This window comes from Salmo salar, chromosome ssa03 (assembly GCF_905237065.1).
Source record: "Salmo salar chromosome ssa03, Ssal_v3.1, whole genome shotgun sequence".
NCBI lineage: Eukaryota > Metazoa > Chordata > Actinopteri > Salmoniformes > Salmonidae > Salmo > Salmo salar.
The window spans coordinates 2,625,504-2,643,980 of NC_059444.1; the positions used below are offsets into that span (position 1 = coordinate 2,625,504).

General features: G+C 43.6%; 2 protein-coding genes across 7 annotated transcripts in view; one reads left to right on the plus strand and one right to left on the minus strand.

The window, feature by feature from the left end:
• znf414 (zinc finger protein 414) overlaps positions 1-3,191 on the plus strand; it is a 19,304-nt gene extending 16,113 nt beyond the window's left edge. For 3 of the 5 annotated variants that reach the window (XR_006769034.1, XM_045714394.1, XM_045714396.1), the window contains 2 exons: positions 2,699-2,851; positions 2,999-3,191. Coding sequence is in view for 4 of the 5 variants with exons in the window: in XM_045714394.1 (XP_045570350.1) it covers positions 2,699-2,851; positions 2,999-3,069 (224 nt within the window). In the remaining variant the exon portion in view is untranslated. The remainder of the gene's footprint in view (positions 1-2,698; positions 2,852-2,998) is intronic. The other 2 variants (XM_014187585.2, XM_045714395.1) reach the window with 1 other exon arrangement.
• On the minus strand, positions 3,192-16,478 carry LOC106596239 (zinc finger protein ZFMSA12A). 2 transcript variants are annotated; one of them, XM_014187551.2, is made up of 9 exons: positions 16,312-16,478; positions 14,090-14,292; positions 10,896-10,988; positions 10,579-10,674; positions 9,091-9,201; positions 7,798-7,921; positions 5,204-5,981; positions 4,358-4,475; positions 3,192-4,211 (listed from the first exon to the last, which is right to left on the minus strand). In XM_014187551.2, the coding sequence occupies exons 1-9, from the start codon at positions 16,313-16,315 to the stop codon at positions 3,630-3,632; spliced, it is 2,109 nt and encodes a 702-aa protein (XP_014043026.1). In that variant the 5' UTR covers positions 16,316-16,478; the 3' UTR covers positions 3,192-3,629. The 2 variants fall into 2 exon arrangements, with proteins under 2 accessions (XP_014043026.1, XP_014043023.1); XM_014187548.2 differs by having other exon boundaries at positions 14,090-14,295; positions 16,312-16,461.
• Between the last annotated feature and the right edge of the window lie 1,999 nt (positions 16,479-18,477).

Genomic DNA, 18,477 nt, shown 5'->3' on the forward strand with positions numbered 1-18,477 from the left:
AGAGAGAGAGACCACTAAACACACAACTAGAGAGAGAGAGAGAGAGACACCACTAAACACACAACTAGAGAGAGAGAGAGAGAGAGACCACTAAACACACAACTAGAGAGAGAGAGAGAGACCACTAAACACACAACTAGAGAGAGAGAGAGAGAGAGACCACTAAACACACAACGAGAGAGAGAGAGAGAGAGAGACCACTAAACACACAACGAGAGAGAGAGAGAGAGAGAGAGAGAGAGAGAGAGACCACTAAACACACAACTAGAGAGAGAGAGAGAGAGAGAGACCACTAAACACACAACTAGAGAGAGAGAGAGAGAGAGAGACCACTAAACACACAACTAGAGAGAGAGAGAGAGAGAGAGAGAGACCACTAAACACACAACTAGAGAGAGCGAGAGAGAGAGACCACTAAACACACAACTAGAGAGAGCGAGAGAGAGAGAGAGAGAGACCACTAAACACACAACTAGAGAGAGAGAGAGACCACTAAACACACAACTAGAGAGAGAGAGAGAGAGAGAGAGACCACTAAACACAAGTAGAGAGAGAGAGAGAGAGAGAGACCACTAAACACAAGTAGAGAGAGAGAGAGAGAGAGAGACCACTAAACACAACTAGAGAGAGAGAGAGAGAGACCACTAAACACACAACTAGAGAGAGAGAGACCACTAAACACACAACTAGAGAGAGAGAGAGAGAGAGACCACTAAACACACAACTAGAGAGAGAGAGAGAGAGACCACCAAACACACAACTAGAGAGAGAGAGAGAGAGAGAGACCACTAAACACACAACTAGAGAGAGAGAGAGAGAGAGACCACTAAACACACAACTAGAGAGAGAGAGAGAGAGAGAGAACCACTAAACACACAACTAGAGAGAGAGAGAGACCACTAAACTGCCCTCTGGTCATATCCAATGGAATTCTCCTGCTTCTTCCTCCAATGCTAACCTGCGTTATTGGCTTCCTCCCCTTCCTGCTGACTTGGCTTCCCTTTTCCTGCCCCGGCCTAACCAATCACCTAACCAATCCATCATTCAACCTGTCCAACTCCCAGATTCACTGACACAGCAAGGTGTGTATGCTTTCACCAGCAGGGGTATTAACCTCTAAAAGTCTAAGACTATAAATATATAACTATATATATATAACTATATATATATATAACTATAGCCGATATAGAATAACACATTCAGAACTGGCAACAACAAAAAATGCCCAGACTTGAACCCGAGCGAACATCTCTGGAGAGACCTGAAAGTAGCGATGCTCCCCGTCCAACCTGACAGAGATTGAGAGGATCTGCAGAGAAGAATGAGAGAAACTCCCCAAAATACAGGTGTTGCCAAGCTTGTAGCGTCGTACCCAAGAAGACTCGAGGCTGTAATCGCTGCCAAAAGTGCTTCAACAAAGTTCTGAGTGAAGGGTCTACATAACTTTATTTTTAATACTTTTGCAAAAAATTCTATAAACCTGTTTTTGCTTTGTCATTATGGGGTATTGTGTGTAGATTGATGAGGGGGGGGGGAAACTATTTAATCCGTTTTAGAATGAGGCTGTAACGTAACGTGGAAAAAGCCAAGGTGTCTGAATACTTTCCAAATGCTCTGTATATGAAAGCTCAGGAAATATGGTTTTATTTGGACACATATTTAACCCCTCATTTTTGTTGGCACAAAAACCCTCCGAGTCCTTGTGACACTTGAGTTTTTTTAGGCCAAACCTTTCAGACACCTGTGAGAGAGAATACATGATCTGACAAACACCACTCTAGAGCTCTTCCACCGCAGATGCAGAAGGCCCGACATCGGCGTATATGTGGTGGATTGAGAGATGCAGCCCAAGCAAAAGACTGATATCTATAGCTTAAACTGACAGATTTTGGATTTATTATTGTTACTTAGATTGATATTAGACTTTTTAAGGATTAACTACCATTCAGATGTCTGGGTCCGTTAACGTAAAACCTTTGTCTACAGAACATGCAGATGAGCGTTCTTTATCATACTATCTCTCGTTCCATCTGGTACCTACTGAACAAGGCCCCTGTCTGTGCCCAAGCGCCAACTTCCTTTTAGTAGAGGTCTGTGATGTGAAGAGCTATAGGTTCATTGTGGCTTTCAAGTAGTACAGGGCTGAGGGCTTGTGGCTTTCAAGTAGTACAGGGCTGAGGGCTTGTGGCTTTCAAGTAGTACAGGGCTGAGGGCTTGTGGCTTTCAAGTAGTACAGGGCTGAGGGCTTGTGGCTTTCAAGTAGTACAGGGCTGAGGGCTTGTGGCTTTCAAGTAGTACAGGGCTGAGGGCTTGTGGCTTTCAAGTAGTACAGGGCTGAGGGCTTGTGGCTTTGCTGTCTGGCTGCCTTCACTTCAATGTTGATTCATGTTCACCAGCTTCCACTTTCCCACCCCGCCCGCCCTTGTCAAAAACCTTGTGCTTTTTAGGCTACACATGCTTTGACCTTACATCAATCTGAAACCACTATCCCACGTGTTAACAATATGGACCACTAGACCCTACCCCTTAGGGAGATGTGAGAGGATTTGATTGGTGTAACTTCTACCTAAGCCTATCAGAGAGCAAAGGGCAGCTACTACCTACCATGTTTACACCCTCAGCTCCTCCCCAAGGGTCTAGGAGTCCATTTTGGGATTGGACCATGGTTAATGTACAGAGTTACACCTCTTCCCTCCAGGTCAATCCTTCAACGGCCGTATTCTATGGAAACACACCAAGGGGCGCTACAGCTGTGTCCAGTGTGGCCACTCCACCCCAAACAGGAAGGAGATGACTGCCCACATCAAGGGCCAACACAAGAGCCCTGCTGCCAGGCCTGGTAACGACACGGGTACCACTGTCTATTATAGCCTCTGTTGTCTAGTAAATCCCATCGTCTATGCTGTAACATTTGAGGGATCCTTTGGTTAATAAGGACTGATTTGGTGTGTGTGTGTGCGTGTGTTGCCTCGTCTCACTCGGTCCTCTTCATTTTTAGACGGCCATGTGCCCTCTTCACAGACTAAAGTGTCTTCAGCTACGGAGGCCAACACCTACACCTGTCTCTGACTCCACGCCCACACGAGAGAGGACCGTTCAATAATATGGCGTTAGTGGAACTAGTTTCATCACCTTTTTTTTTTATTTTCCTGTGAAAAGTGATTCATTTCAATAAACATAATTAAACTTGATCATGGTATTCAAGCGATTTTTTTTTTGTTTTTTTTTTTTGTATGTGCAGAAAATGTATTGACAACATCACACCCCCTCGTAACTAGATTGGTTGGGAAGGACCACAAATTATAGTTCTGACTTTGATAGGCAACGCTGATAAAGTTGAAAACTCGGCATGTGAAATTTCAACAAATCACCATCTGCTGCAGCAAGCTGGTGACATTAAGACAAAATGTTCCCAGGCGCAACTCTACAGCAGCAAAAAAAAAAAAAAAAACATTCCACTTCCTCGTCCTGACATTAAACAAAAAGTAATGAAACTCGGTCGACTTTTAACCACCGCGCCTTACAACTAGCATAAAGCAGTCGTTAGAAAATAAAAACATTTTATAAAAAAAATCGACAACATCGTGTTTAAATAAGGGCTATATGCATTTCCTCCGCCAAGTGGTCCATTATACTACAGTCGAGCCACTGCTCATATCCAACGACTGGGAGCCAGAGTGAGTCTTTAAATGTCTCTTCAGGTGATTCAGACAGGTGTAGGTCTTAGAACAGAGATGACATGGGTACGGTCTCACCCCAGTGTGATTCAGAACGTGTTTCTTCAACTCCGCACCGCGTGAGAATGCCTTACCACACTCGTGGCAGATGTAAGGCCGTACTCCTGTATGTACGCGCATGTGAAGCGTGACCTTACTGGCCATGGTGAAACCTTTCTCGCAGACGGTGCACTTGTACGGTCTCTCCCCAGTGTGTGTTCTCCTGTGGATCTGTAGCTCTCCTGCAGAGCAGAAGGCCTTGCCGCAGTCGGAGCAGAGGAAAGGTTTCTCCCCCGTGTGAGTCCTGATGTGTATCGTGAGGTTTCCGTTCACAGAGAACCGCTTGGCGCAGTAGGTGCATTGGTACGGTCTCTCGCCGGTGTGAGTTCGCATGTGGAGCTTCAGGTCTCCTTTGCACCTGAAGGCCTTTCCACAGCTGGAGCAGATCTTGGACCTCTCTTGGGAGTGGCGTTGCTCGTGGTTATTCTGCCAGACCTAAATGAAATCATTTCATTAAAAAGACAATTTTATAATAATATTAGTCGTCTCAACCGTTTTAGTATAATAATAACAACATACAGCGTTTTTCTTGTCTGAAATCAGGGTTAACCTCTAGATTCGGTGGTTTTACTAATCAATACCTGTGAGCTGAAGCCCTTTCCACACTGTTTACACTTGTAGGGTTTGTCTTCTGCACCGTGGGCCTTCTGGTGGGCCCTCAGCTCCGCCACGCCTGGGAATGGTCCCTCCCCACAGTACCTGGCAATACATAGGTTAGCAGATTGTCTGTGTGCTAAATTACAGTCTATTCCAGATAGATAGATATAGATAGAGATAGATAGAGATAGATAGATAGAGATATAGATATAGATAGATAGAGATATAGATAGAGATATATAGAGATATAGAGATAGATAGATAGAGATATAGAGATAGATAGATAGAGATAGATAGATATAGAGATAGATAGATAGAGATAGATAGATAGATAGATAGATAGATAGATAGATATATAGATAGATAGAGATAGAGATATAGATAGATAGAGATATATATAGATAGAGATATATAGATAGAGATATATATAGATAGATAGAGATATATATAGATAGATAGAGATATATATAGATAGATAGAGATATATATAGATAGATAGAGATATATATAGATAGATAGAGATATATATAGATAGATAGATAGAGATAGATGGATATCTCTGGTCAAAACTAGTGCCCTGAATAGGGTGTAATTTGGGATGTAGTTATTGACTGTTCACCTTACAGGACAGAGAACTTTCCGAAGGGCAGGGGGACTGTACAAGTAAAAAAAAAACATGTACTCAACAATCATGAATCACAGACGGGTATCCCAAATGGCACCCTATTCCCTACATGGGGGGCCCTGGTCAAAACTAGTACACTATATATATATATAGGGTCCCATTTGGGACTACACATACAGCAATAGGATATCAGTATAATATATACCTGCAGTTGAAGACCTTGTCAGTGGTGTGGGTTACCAGGTGTTTTTTTAACGAGTTGTGCCACTTGAAGATTTTCCCACACTGCGGACACTCAAACTGACCCGCTTGACCCGAACCGCTGGCCCGTCTACCGCCACTACACCGGTGTCTGATCCGCTCCCTGATCGACTCAAAACTGCTTCCACATTTAATACAGACATAGGCGGCGTTGGAGCACTGTGTCCGACGGTGGGTGGACATCTCCGAGGACCTTCTGAAAGTCTTACCGCACTGGGAACACTTGTAAGGATTCTCCCCCGTGTGAAGTCTCTGGTGCTCTAACATCTCATAGAGGTAGATGAAACAACGGCCACATTGGGGACACTTGTGAGCCACTCGTTGCCGCGGCTGCTCTGATGACACACTGGAGGAGGAGGAGGAGGCTGCTGTTGTTGTTGTTGTTGTTGTTGACTGGGCCGAGTCGTGTTCAGCTGTAGCGCTGCTCAAGGAGTATTGGTGCTCAGAGACAACCGCTTCTCTTCCTTCCTCAGACTTCAATCTTAGTTTCGGTCTCTCCTTCAGCTGATCTTTTCCTTCAGATCCTTGGCTTTCTACTGACTCTGTTCCAGTCATTCTATCATCCGTACTTGCTTTTGACTCAACCCATTGGCCGGTCAAACTGTCAGTCATGATCTCCAAGGGCGGGCTGTCGCGGGCGCTGTGGCGCGAGGCATTGGCCAGTCTCAGTGATGGAGGGAAGGATAACGAGACGAGGAGACGGTCCTCTGTTCTCGAGGGAACTGAACGGCGACAACCAGGACCAATGGAAAGAAGATGGGAAAAGGTGATTATTCTATAGGTTAGTGAAATATAATGCTATAGCACTTCAACAGTCAGACAGAATATGCATCCCAAATGGCACCTATTCCCTATATAGTGCCCTACTACGACACCGGGACCCTATATAGTGCCCTACTACGACACTGGGACCCTATTCCCTATATAGTGCCCTACTGGGACCCTATTCCCTATATAGTGCCCTACTACGACACAGGGACCCTATTCCCTATATAGTGCCCTACTACGACACCGGGACCCTATATAGTGCCCTACTACGACACCGGGACCCTATATAGTGCCCTACTACAACACTGGGACCCTATATAGTGCACTACTACAACACTGGGACCCTATTCCCGATATAGTACACTACTACAACACTGGGACCCTATATAGTGCACTACTACAACACTGGGACCCTATTCCCGATATAGTACACTACTACAACACTGGGACCCTATATAGTGCACTACTACAACACTGGGACCCTATTCCCTATATAGTGCACTACTATAACACTGGGACCCTATTCCCTATATAGTGCACTACTACAACACTGGGACCCTATATAGTGCACTACTACAACACTGGGACCCTATATAGTGCACTACTACAACACTGGGACCCTATTCCCTATATAGTGCCCTACTACGACCCTATTCCCTATATACTGCACTACTACGACACTGGGACCCTATATAGTGCACTACTACAACACCGGGACCCTATATAGTGCCCTACTACAACACTGGGACCCTATATAGTGCCCTACTACAACACTGGGACCCTATATAGTGCCCTACTACAACACTGGGACCCTATATAGTGCACTACTACGACACTGGGATCCTATATAGTGCACTACTACGACACTGGGATCCTATATAGTGCACTACTACAACACTGGGATCCTATTCCCGATATAGTACACTACTATGACCCTATTCCCTATATAGTGCCCTACTACAACACTGGGACCCTATATAGTGCACTACTATAACACTGGGACCCTATTCCCTATATAGTGCCCTACTACAACACTGGGACCCTATTCCCTATATAGTGCCCTACTACGACACTGGGACCCTATATAGTGCACTACTACGACACTGGGACCCTATATAATGCACTACTACGACACTGGGATCCTATATAGTGCACTACTACAACACTGGGACCCTATATAGTGCCCTACTACAACACTGGGACCCTATATAGTGCCCTACTACGACACTGGGACCCTATATAGTGCACTACTACGACACTGGGATCCTATATAGTGCACTACTACGACACTGGGATCCTATATAGTGCACTACTACAACACTGGGATCCTATTCCCGATATAGTACACTACTATGACCCTATTCCCTATATAGTGCCCTACTACAACACTGGGACCCTATATAGTGCACTACTATAACACTGGGACCCTATTCCCTATATAGTGCCCTACTACAACACTGGGACCCTATTCCCTATATAGTGCCCTACTACGACACTGGGACCCTATATAGTGCACTACTACGACACTGGGACCCTATATAGTGCACTACTACGACACTGGGATCCTATATAGTGCACTACTACGACACTGGGACCCTATATAGTGCACTACTACAACACTGGGACCCTATATAGTGCACTACTACAACACTGGGACCCTATTCCCTTTATATTACACTACTTTTAACCGGAACCCCGTGGACCCTGGTCAACAGTAGAGCATTATAAAAGGGAATAAGGTTGCCATGTGGACTGCAGACAGAGGCTTACCGCTCTTGGGCAGCTTCCCGGGGCAGTGTTGGTTCTGTAGCAGAGACTTCAGGTCCTCTCCGTGAGAGACACAGCGCATGTAGTCCTCCAGAACAGAGGGGGCAGCACTGATCAACAACGCAGTCTGAACAAAGAAAAAGAAAAATCACATTGTATTGGTCACATACACACGTTCAGCAGATGTTATTGTGGGTGTAGCGAAATGCTTGTAAATGTTTTAGTTATTCTACATACACAAATGAATTGTCATGTAAGCAATAAGGCACCTCGGGGGTGTGTGGTATATGGCCAATATACCACGGCTAAGGGCTGTTCTTAAGCACGACGCAATGCGGAGTGCCTGGATACAGCCCTTAGCCGTGGTATATTGGCCATATACCACAAACCCCCGAGGTGCCTTATTGCTGTTATAAACTGATTACCCAACGTCAAAATATTTGTCATATCGGTAATATACAGTCTTATATATCACAGCTGTCAGCCAATCAGCATTCAGGGCTTGAACTACCCAGTTTATTCGAAATAACCATGATTTGTTCCAACCCTGTATAATCATTTTATCTTGACACCGGACTGTTCAGAGGAACAACGGACCAGTCTTACCTTGTGTTACTCATTGATCTGAAAACTCAGTGTCACTGGCCATGTCCCAAATCTGTCTGGCCTACTACTTACTGTGTACGAATCATACTACATACTGTTTAGTAGAAATAAACGCAGTAAGCAACACATAACATTCTAGGCTCCTCCTCCTCCCGAGAATCTCCACATTCTAGGCCCCTCCTCCCGAGAATCTCCACATTCTAGGCCCCTCCTCCTGCCGAGAATCTCCACATTCTAGGCTCCTCCTCCTGCCGAGAATCTCCACATTCTAGGCTCCTCCTCCTGCCGAGAATCTCATTATACTAGGCTCCTCCTGCCGAGAATCTCATGATACTAGGCTCCTCCTCCCGAGAATATCATGATACTAGGCTCCTCCTCCCGAGAATCTCATGATACTAGGCTCCTCCTCCCGAGAATCTCATGATACTAGGCTTCTCCTCCCGAGAATCTCATTATTCTAGGCCCCTCCTCCTGAGAGCGCGTAATCTAATGTGTTGATTCCTGCCATTAGTTCATTTTGGTACAGCGCCTCCCCTCATCAGCTGTTGTCTGGAAAGACTGTTCCTCAGTAGTGAATTCTACTGAATGAAGAGCTGAAATGAGTCAATTTTCGCATAACTAAAAATGCCTTCCATTTACAACACAAGTATGGGTATTCGGACATTGTAGCACTGCTGTCCAACTGTGTACCTGTTTGAAGTCTGGGACCGGCAGCAGCTCCTCCAGTCTAGACAGGAAGTGGCACACCAGAGTTTGCAGCGATGAGTCAAAGTTAGGACCATACTCCACCGGGAACACCACCTGACAGACAGAGTCAAAGTTAGGACCTTAGTTAGAGATGATACTTTAAACTTCTTTGGGATAGGGGGCGGTATTTTGACGTCCGGATGAAAAGCGTGCCCAAAGTAAACTGCCTGCTACTCAGGCACAGAAGCTAGGATATGCATATAATTGGTAGATTTGGATAGAAAACACTCTGAAGTTTCTAAAACTGTACAAATAATGTCGGAGTATAACAGAACAGATCCACATTCTAGGCCCCTCCTCCCGAGAATATCCACATTCTAGGCCCCTCCTCCCGAGAAGATCCACATTCTAGGCCCCTCCTCCCGAGGCGAAACCCCAAACAAACCATTTCTCTCCCCCCCAACAAAAAAAATCATGCTACCATTGATTTCAACGGTTGGCACTTTTATAATAGGGCGAAATCATACCCGGTTGCAGTTCCTATGGCTTCCACTAGATGTCAGTCTTTAGAAAGAGTTTCAGGCTGGTTTTTGGAAAAATGAGGCAGAAATAGTATTTTTTCTAGGTGGCTCCCATTTTGGCTGTAGTGTTTCCAAGCGCGTGAATGAGAACACGTTCTTTGGTATTCTTCTCCGGTAAAGACAATAACGATTCTCAGTCTTAAATTGTATCGTTTATTTGCGTATTAGGGTACCTAAGGTTTGATTATAAACGTTGATTGACTTGTTTGGATAAGTTTATTGGTAACGTTTGGGATTCATTTTGAAGGAGGGAAACCGAATGGATTATTGACTGAAGCGCGCCAGCTAAACTGATTTTTTATGGATATAAAGAAGGACATTATCAAACAAAAGGACCATTTGTAATGTAACTGGGACCTTTTGGAGTGCCAACAGAAGAAGATCTTCAAAAGGTAAGGCATATTTTATATCGCTATTTCTGACTTTCGTGTCGCACCTCCCTGGTTGAAAATGATTTGTTATGCATTTGTGTGCTGGGCGCTGTCCTCAGATAATCGCATGGTTTTCTTTCGCCGTAAAGCCTTTTTGAAATCTGACACGGCGGCTGGATTAAAGTTAAGCTTTAGTTTGATGTATTGCACTTGTGATTTCATGAAAGTTTTATATTTATAGTAATTTAATTTGAATTTGGCGCTCTGCAATTTCACCGGAAATTGTTGAAATGGGACGGTACCGTCCCACATAATCCGCAAGAAGTTAAAGATCCCAGAGGGGAAACCCAACAACCATAGTGAAGGGAAAGAGAGTTTATCACTGTTCCAATACTTTAAAACAGCATCCTGCCTTGAGATTAAAACACTAACATGAAGCTTCATGATCTGAGAAGAGATCATAGAGGTTAGGTGCCCTGTTAGAGTTTAGCAGCCTCGTGTCCCCTCCTATCTGGGTCTTCCACTAGGCTCTATTATACCTTGAAGAAGTGTTCCCTTCTATCTGGGTCTTCTACTAAGCTCTGGATCAGCTTCAGGAAGTTGGATTCAGCAAATTCAATCGCGGCGTCGTTTGACTGCAACACATAAGGGTCCAGACAAACATCACAAGCTGGACACAGTGTCGGTTTCCTGGAGACAGCCTAGTGCTGGACTAAAAAGCAAACAAAATAGAGAATCATCTTTGATAAGTGCTTTTTAGTCTAGGACTTAGTTTGAATCTGTATCCAGGGAACTGCTCATTACTGTTCAAGAAGAATGTGCTTGTCAAAATATCTCCCCAGTTGATGAAACACACCTGTTTCAGACCAGATGCTGTGATTCTATCCAGGTGTGTTTGAACAGCCTCGAGGTCATCAGGATGTCCAGATCGGAACAGTTCCAGGGTCACCTGAGAAGAGAACCAACCAGTTACCACGTGCATTCAACTTATCCGCAGCCTCCAATCACAGACGCTCTTGTGCTGTGTGCACCTTCTCACACAGACGCCAAGCCCCTCCACTCTGACACTCACAACAACAAAGTCGAGATGAAAGATCACGTCTTCCTCTCTGACAACAAGCAGTTTCAACTCTCCATTAGCATTTGAGGTTTGGTCCGACATAGGTCGGTCATATGAACACCGAAACAGACATTTACTGTTGTCGTATACATTACCAGTAAGGATCCCAAGGTCGAGCTTAAATTAAATTGAAGCTTAACTGCCTGTAGCTCAGGCCCTGAAGCAAGGATATGCATATTCTTGATACCATTTGAAAGGAAACACTGAGGTTTATGGAAATGTGAAAGGAATGTAGGAGAGTATAACACAATAGATCTGGTAGAAGAAAATACAAAGAAAAAAACCCCGGTCTTTTTCTACCACCATCTTCGAAATGCAAGAGAAAAGTCGTATTTCTAGTCATCACTCTGGTTGTAATTCCAATAGTGTCCACAAGATGGCAGCAGTGTGCACGCAAAAGTTTCAGATGGATAACTTGAAGTATGAGTGAACTACAAGACTTTCAGTGTGAAGTTCCCAGGTACATTTGGGCAAATCGTGAAGGAGGCATTCGCATTCATATTCAATTTTTCGGCAAGAATATCATCAAATCTGTATACTTGGATTTTCGAATTAGCTTTCCAAGTATTAGTAGCCGTATTATAAGTTCAACATTTGCAAAACAACCAGTTTTCATAACTTCATAACTCTGAAAATCCTTATAATTTCTGTCCAAAATGAAATATACATGGTTTCTGGATACTCCTGTAAAGCCCAGCTCATTGGCTATCTAGCTAGCTTTGTTCGACCCCGATTGGTGCTTCTTTGACAAAGACAGTCGTTCAAGTGATGACCGCCCACGTCATCAGCGGGCCATGAAGGCGTCGCTCTCTGACCAAATATGGTGTCCTATCGGATATACTACACCCCTAATGATATAGTGAAGTCTGGATACATTCTAGGATCTCTGAGGAATAAATACGAACGTGATTTGACTCATTGAAACAACATTTAGAGTGAGATCTTCACAGATTCCTTTCTTTGCAAGTTGAACAAGTGGAAATACAGAAATCGATCTTGCATGCCATTTGGACCATTTTAGGATATGAAATCCTTTTTTCACCTAACAAAATGACACTTCATGTTATCTCTGGGACCCTTTGGATGATAAATCAGAGCAAGATTTCAGAATGTAAGTACACATTTCACCTTCAGAGATGAATTTATCAAACCTATCGCGGTGAAAAAAAGTGTTAGGAGCTCTCCTCAAACAATAGCATGGTATTATTTCTCAGTAATAGCTACTGTAAATTGGACAGAGCAGTTATATTAACAAGTATTTAAGCTTTCAGCCGATATAAGACATTTAATATGCACCGACATTTGTTGTTTCTTTAAAATCTGTGATCTTGACATAAAAACGCTGCATGATTTACAACTGTCCCGTTGACGGAACGCCGATCCTTAATTATTAATATCTGGGTTTTTAGTCATTTAAGTTAACACTGAAATAGTTTTTCCAACCCAACAATTAATTTTGAAATAAATAAATAAATAAATATATATATATATATATACACACAGTGCAGTCAGAAAGTATTCAGACCCCTGGACTTTTCCCACTTTGTTATGTTACAGCCTTATTCTACAATGGATTAAATCATTTTTTTTGGCACACCTGTATTTGGGGAGTTTCTCCCATTCTTCTCTGCAGATCCTCTCAAGCTCTGTCAGGTTGGATGGGGAGCGTCGCTGTACAGCTATTTTTCAGGTTTCTCCAGAGATGTTTGATCGGGTTCAAGTCCGGGCTCTTGCTGGGCCACTCAGAGACTTGTCCCGAAGGATCTCAAGGATCTCTGTACTTTGCGCCATTCATCTTTCCCTCAATCCTGACTAGTCTCCCAGTCTCTGCCGCTGAAAAACATCCCCAATGCATACGAAAAAGGAAAAAAAAATGTATGAAATGAAAAAAAATGAAATGTATGCATTCACTACTGTAAGTCGCTCTGGATAAGAGCGTCTGCTAAATTACTAAAATGTAAATGTAATGATGCTGCCACCACCATCCTTCAGGTTTCCTCCAGATGTGACAGTTGGTATTCAGGCCAAAGAGTTCAATCTTGGTTTCATCAGACCAGAGAATATTGTTTCTCTTGCTCAGAGTCCTTTAGGTGCCTTATGGCAAACTCCAAGCGGGCTGTCATGTGTCTTTTACTGAGGAGTGGCTTCCGTTTGGTCACTCTACCATAAAGGCCTGATTGGCAGAATGTTGCAGAGATGGTTGTCCTTCTGGAAGGTTCACCCATCTCCACAGCGGAACAACTCTGAATCTCTGTCAGAGTGACCATAAGGTTCTTGGTCACCTCCCTGACCAAGGCCCTTCTATCCCGATTTTATCAGTTTGGCCAGGTGGCCAGCTCTAGGAAGAGTCTTGGTGGTTCCATACTTCTTCCATTTAAGAATGATGGAGGCCACTGTGTTCTTGGGGGCCTTCAATGATGCATACATTTTTTGGTACCCTTACCCAGATCTGTGCCTCGACACAATCATGTCTCGGAGCTCTATGGACAATTCCTTCAACCTCATGACTTGGTTTTTGCTCTGACATGCACTGTCAACTGTGGGACCTTATATAGACAGGTGTGTGCCTTTCCAAATCATGTCCAATCAATAGAATTTACCACAGGTGGACTCCAATCAAGTTGTAGAAACATCTCAAGGACGATCAATGGAAACAGGATGCACCTGAGCTCAACTTCGAGTCTCATAGCAAAGGGTCTGAATACTTATGTAAATAAGATATGTTTTTATTTTTTATTATACATTTGCAGACATTTTACCTTTGATCCATTTTAGAATAAGGATGTAACGTAACAAAATGTGTAAAAAGTCAAGGGGTCTGAATACTTTCTGAATGCATTGAATTTATATTATTTATTTTTTACACTGTTTGGACGCCTAAGGATTTCAAACAGCAGAAATATCCCTGAGATTGATTCTGAATCTCTTACCCGTCCTCTGAGAGCCAGGATGAGCAGCCACCTCTGTCTGTTGGACAGGAGTTCTGGAACCACCTCCGTTACCATGGACACAAACTCCTCCAGCTTCCCATAATGCTTTGTGTTGCCCTGGCGCACCACCTGCCACATAACAGCTGACATCATCCGGAGAGGAGGGACCAGCAGGCCCAGGGAGGGCAGAGGAAAGGGAGATTCTGCTAGGAGGAGAGACGGGAGGAGAGGGAGGCAGAGAGACGGGAGGAGAGGGAGGCAGAGAGACGGGAGGAGAGGGAGGCAGAGAGACGGGAGGAGAGGGAGGCAGAGAGACGGGAGGAGAGGGAGGCAGAGAGACGGGAGGAGAGGGAGGCAGAGACGAGGTTGAGTCACCGTAGTGAGGCATAGTTCATTGTCTAAATAAACGAAACCAACACAAGCAAGTGAAAGGCCGTCCTTCGTCCTCCTTTCTGCAAATCAGATCATGATTCTACACTCCTGCTTCATTTTTTACAAGCAGAAGCTCACAAAAGGAAGTAGCCCTTTACACGCCCCATAGAGAAATGTTCCTCTGAAGAGGAGACTATGCTGCAGCTTTGATAGCTGCTGACAAATGTTTCTGGGACGCCGACGATAGCGTTGACGAGTTAACCACCTCAGTCCCCAGTTAGCTGCTTCCCCTGGATTAACACCCCCGGGTCTGCACTAAAGGACAGGGCTACCGCTCACAGGGCTATTGTAGTGTACCCTGACGCTATGGCTGAGGACACGAACGCATACAAGTCCCGCTACGACCGCCTCAAACAGGCAAAATGACAATGTAGGAACAAGGTGGAATCCTATTACGGCAGGGCTTGCAAACTATTACGGACTACATAAGGAAAACCCAGTGACGCGAGCCTACCAGACGGGCTAAATGCCTTCCATGCTCGCGTCGAGGCAAGCAACACTGAAGCATGCATGAGAGCACCATGTTCCGGACAACTGTAATCACACTTTCCGTAGCCGATGTGAGTAAGACCTTTAAACAGGTCGACATTCACAAGGCCGCAGGGCCAGACGGATTACCAGGACGTGTACTCAGAGCATGCGCGGACCAACTGGCAAGTGTCTTCACTGACATTTTCAACCTGTCCCTGTCTGAGTCTGTAATACCAACATGTTTCAAACAGACCACCATAGTCCCCGTGCCCAAGGAAGCGAAGGTAACCTGCCTAAATGACTAAATGACTTAGCACTCTCACGTCTGTAACCATAAAGCGCTTTGAAAGGCTGGTCATGGCTCACAACATCCCTGAACCCCTAGATCCACTCCAATTCGCATACCGCCCCAACAGAGCCACAGATGACGCAATCTCAATCACACTCCACACTGCCCTTTCCCACCTGGACAGAGGGAATTCCTATGTAAGAATGCTGTTCATTGACTACAGCTCAGCGTTCAACACCACAGTACCCTTGATAAATGTACATTTGATAAATGTGTATTCAACCAATAAAATTTGATTTTAAAGAAAGGGGAGAGGAGAAATTTGACAAAAGAATTTAGAAATAGCTTGACAACTTTGAATTTTCTGCAAGCAGAACATCTGGAAAACTGTATAAAATAGCATTTTTGGTCCATGAACCTCACACGTTACGATGTTGGGAACATAAGGACCTTCATCTTTCATTATCAGCGAGAAATAGTCCAAACACAAAAATGTTTACTGAAGACAGAGTGGACTGCTAATTCCCCACAACACCTTTGTGTAAACGGAAGATCGATGCCACAAACACGTTGTCACTGATAAAACAATAGTGTTGGCTGACACTGTTAATAAAACTGGTTACCCGTGTAAAAACAAGTTGTCCTTATTCATTGTGTATGCATTACATTTTACATTTACATTTTTTGTCATTTTAGCAGACGCTCTTATCCAGAGCGACGTACAGTAGTGAATACATACATTTCATAGAATTTTTTCCCCCGTACGGGTCCCCCGTGGGAATCGAACCCACAACCCTGGCGTTGCAAACACCATGCTCTACCAACTGAGCAACTGAGCTTTCATTCTCCCCTGCATTGTTGGGAAGGGCCCCGTATTATTAAGCATGTGACGAGTACAGTTTGATCTGGGCTACTAAGGCTACAGCCAGATAAAACATGTAACGGAGGGCCGAAGCAAGATAGCTAAGCTACATATAGAAGCATATTAGCTAAACTACAAACAAAATATACGACTTTAGTTAATACATACCCATGTTGCACCTCTAAGCAACTTAACGCTTCGGATTGTTATAAAGACAAAATGAAATGAGCGTTGTATTTATATAAAAAAAAAAATGTTTTGCTAGTTAGCACAAGGACACCATTTTTGGCGTTTTCTTTGTTGGTTATAAAAAAAAAAGAAGCAAATGTACTTCCGGAAACAGTCCTTATGGTTGGTTGGTGCATAGAGGTAGATAGAGGTCTTATCTTTATATCTGTGCCGTTTATAGCGTCTGTGACAGCATGAGCAGCTCCATAGAGGTAGATAGAGGTCTTATCTTTATATCTGTGCCGTTTATAGCGTCTGTGACAGCATGAGCAGCTCCATAGAGGTTTTTATAGCTTGTGACAGCTGAGCAGCTCCATAGAGGTAGATAGAGGTCTTATCTTTCTATCCGTGCCGTTTATAGCGTCTGTGACAGCACGAGCAGCTCGATAGAGGTAGATAGAGGTCTTATCTTTCTATCTGTGCCGTTTATAGCGTCTGTGACAGCATGAGCAGCTCCATAGAGGTAGATAGAGGTCTTATCTTTCTATCTGTGCGGTTTATAGCGTCTGTGACAGCATGAGCAGCTCCATAGAGATAGATAGAGGTCTCTCCGGATCACAGAATTTCTGGGGGGGGGTTTTCAAATAAAAGTCCCTCACGTAATAGTATAAAGGTGTAATTAACCTGTATTTATTCATAATGTATGAAAAATAATTGTCTAAACATTAACAATGATAACTATTTGTTAATTTTTTAAAAGTGACATTTCCATTAAATTTGGCTTTTAAAACATCTTCCAAGGTCAAATAAATTCCCCCAATTTAAATCATTGTATATGTATTGCGTATTGGATTCTAGAGAAAAAAAGTATTATTTGTGCCAATGTAAAAGTGGAGTTGGGGGTCTGTAGAATCTTTATATGGTGTCATTTCATGTGGCTCTGAATAATACGGAGTGCTGCTGGCCTTTTACTGGGGTCAAACAGCTTAAAGAGGGTTACCTGGACACTACAGTAGAAAATATAGCACTGTACAGGAAAAATTCTTGCAAAACCTAAAATATCCATATTCACAGGGTAAAGTGAACGGTGGCATGTGACCTGGAGGTGGACGTCTTCCCCAAGTCCTACCGAGTTCATACTGATAGTGATGCTGTTGTCTGTGGTAACTGAGTTAACTGTGGAGATAACTGTACTGATAGTGATGCTGTTGTCTGTGGTAATTGAGTTAACTGTGGAGATAACTGTACTGATAGTGATGCTGTTGTCTGTGGTAATTGAGTTAACTGTGGAGATAACTGTACTGATAGTGATGCTGTTGTCTGTGGTAACTGAGTTAACTGGGGAGATAACTGTACTGATAGTGATGCTGTTGTCTGTGGTAATTGAGTTAACTGTGGAGATAACTGTACTGATAGTGATGCTGTTGTCTGTGGTAATTGAGTTAACTGTGGAGATAACTGTACTGATAGTGATGCTGTTGTCTGTGGTAACTGAGTTAACTGTGGAGATAACTGTACTGATAGTGATGCTGTTGTCTGTGGTAATTGAGTTAACTGTGGAGATAACTGTACTGATAGTGATGCTGTTGTCTGTGGTAATTGAGTTAACTGTGGAGATAACTGTATTGATAGTGATGCTGTTGTCTGTGGTAACTGAGTTAACTGTGGAGATAACTGTACTGATAGTGATGCTGTTGTCTGTGGTAACTGAGTTAACTGTGGAGATAACTGTACTGATAGTGATGCTGTTGTCTGTGGTAATTGAGTTAACTGTGGAGATAACTGTACTGATAAAGGCATAGATCATAAATGCTGTTGAACCACCAAATTTGAGACATAAATTGTATGAGGTGGTTGTGATGTTGGGGAGCGCCAGAAAGTTAAGAATTGCAAAAGAAAGGGGAAAAAATAAAATACATGTTTGGATTATCATGCTGTTTCCATGGCAATACACATTGTCATGCAGCATAATGAAACATTGCTGTTTCCATGGCAATACATGTTGTCATGCAGCATAATGAAACAGTGCTGTTTCCATGGCAATACATGCTGGAGGAAGTTTGCAATGGCATTTGGAAATTGCTCCCAAGGATGAACCAGACTTGTGGAGGTCTACAATTTTTTTTTTGACTCAAATGATGTCAATTAGCCTATCAGAAGCTTCTA

What these genes read in the sequence shown, in the direction of transcription:
- LOC106596239 (XM_014187548.2), bottom strand. An exon ending in TCCTGGCTCTCAGAGGACGG is followed by an intron (nt 10,989 to 14,089) that starts GTAAGAGATTCA and finishes TTCTCTTCTCAG; the next exon opens with GTGACCCTGGAACTGTTCCG. An exon ending in CAGCATCTGGTCTGAAACAG is followed by an intron (nt 10,675 to 10,895) that starts GTGTGTTTCATC and finishes TATGTGTTGCAG; the next exon opens with TCAAACGACGCCGCGATTGA.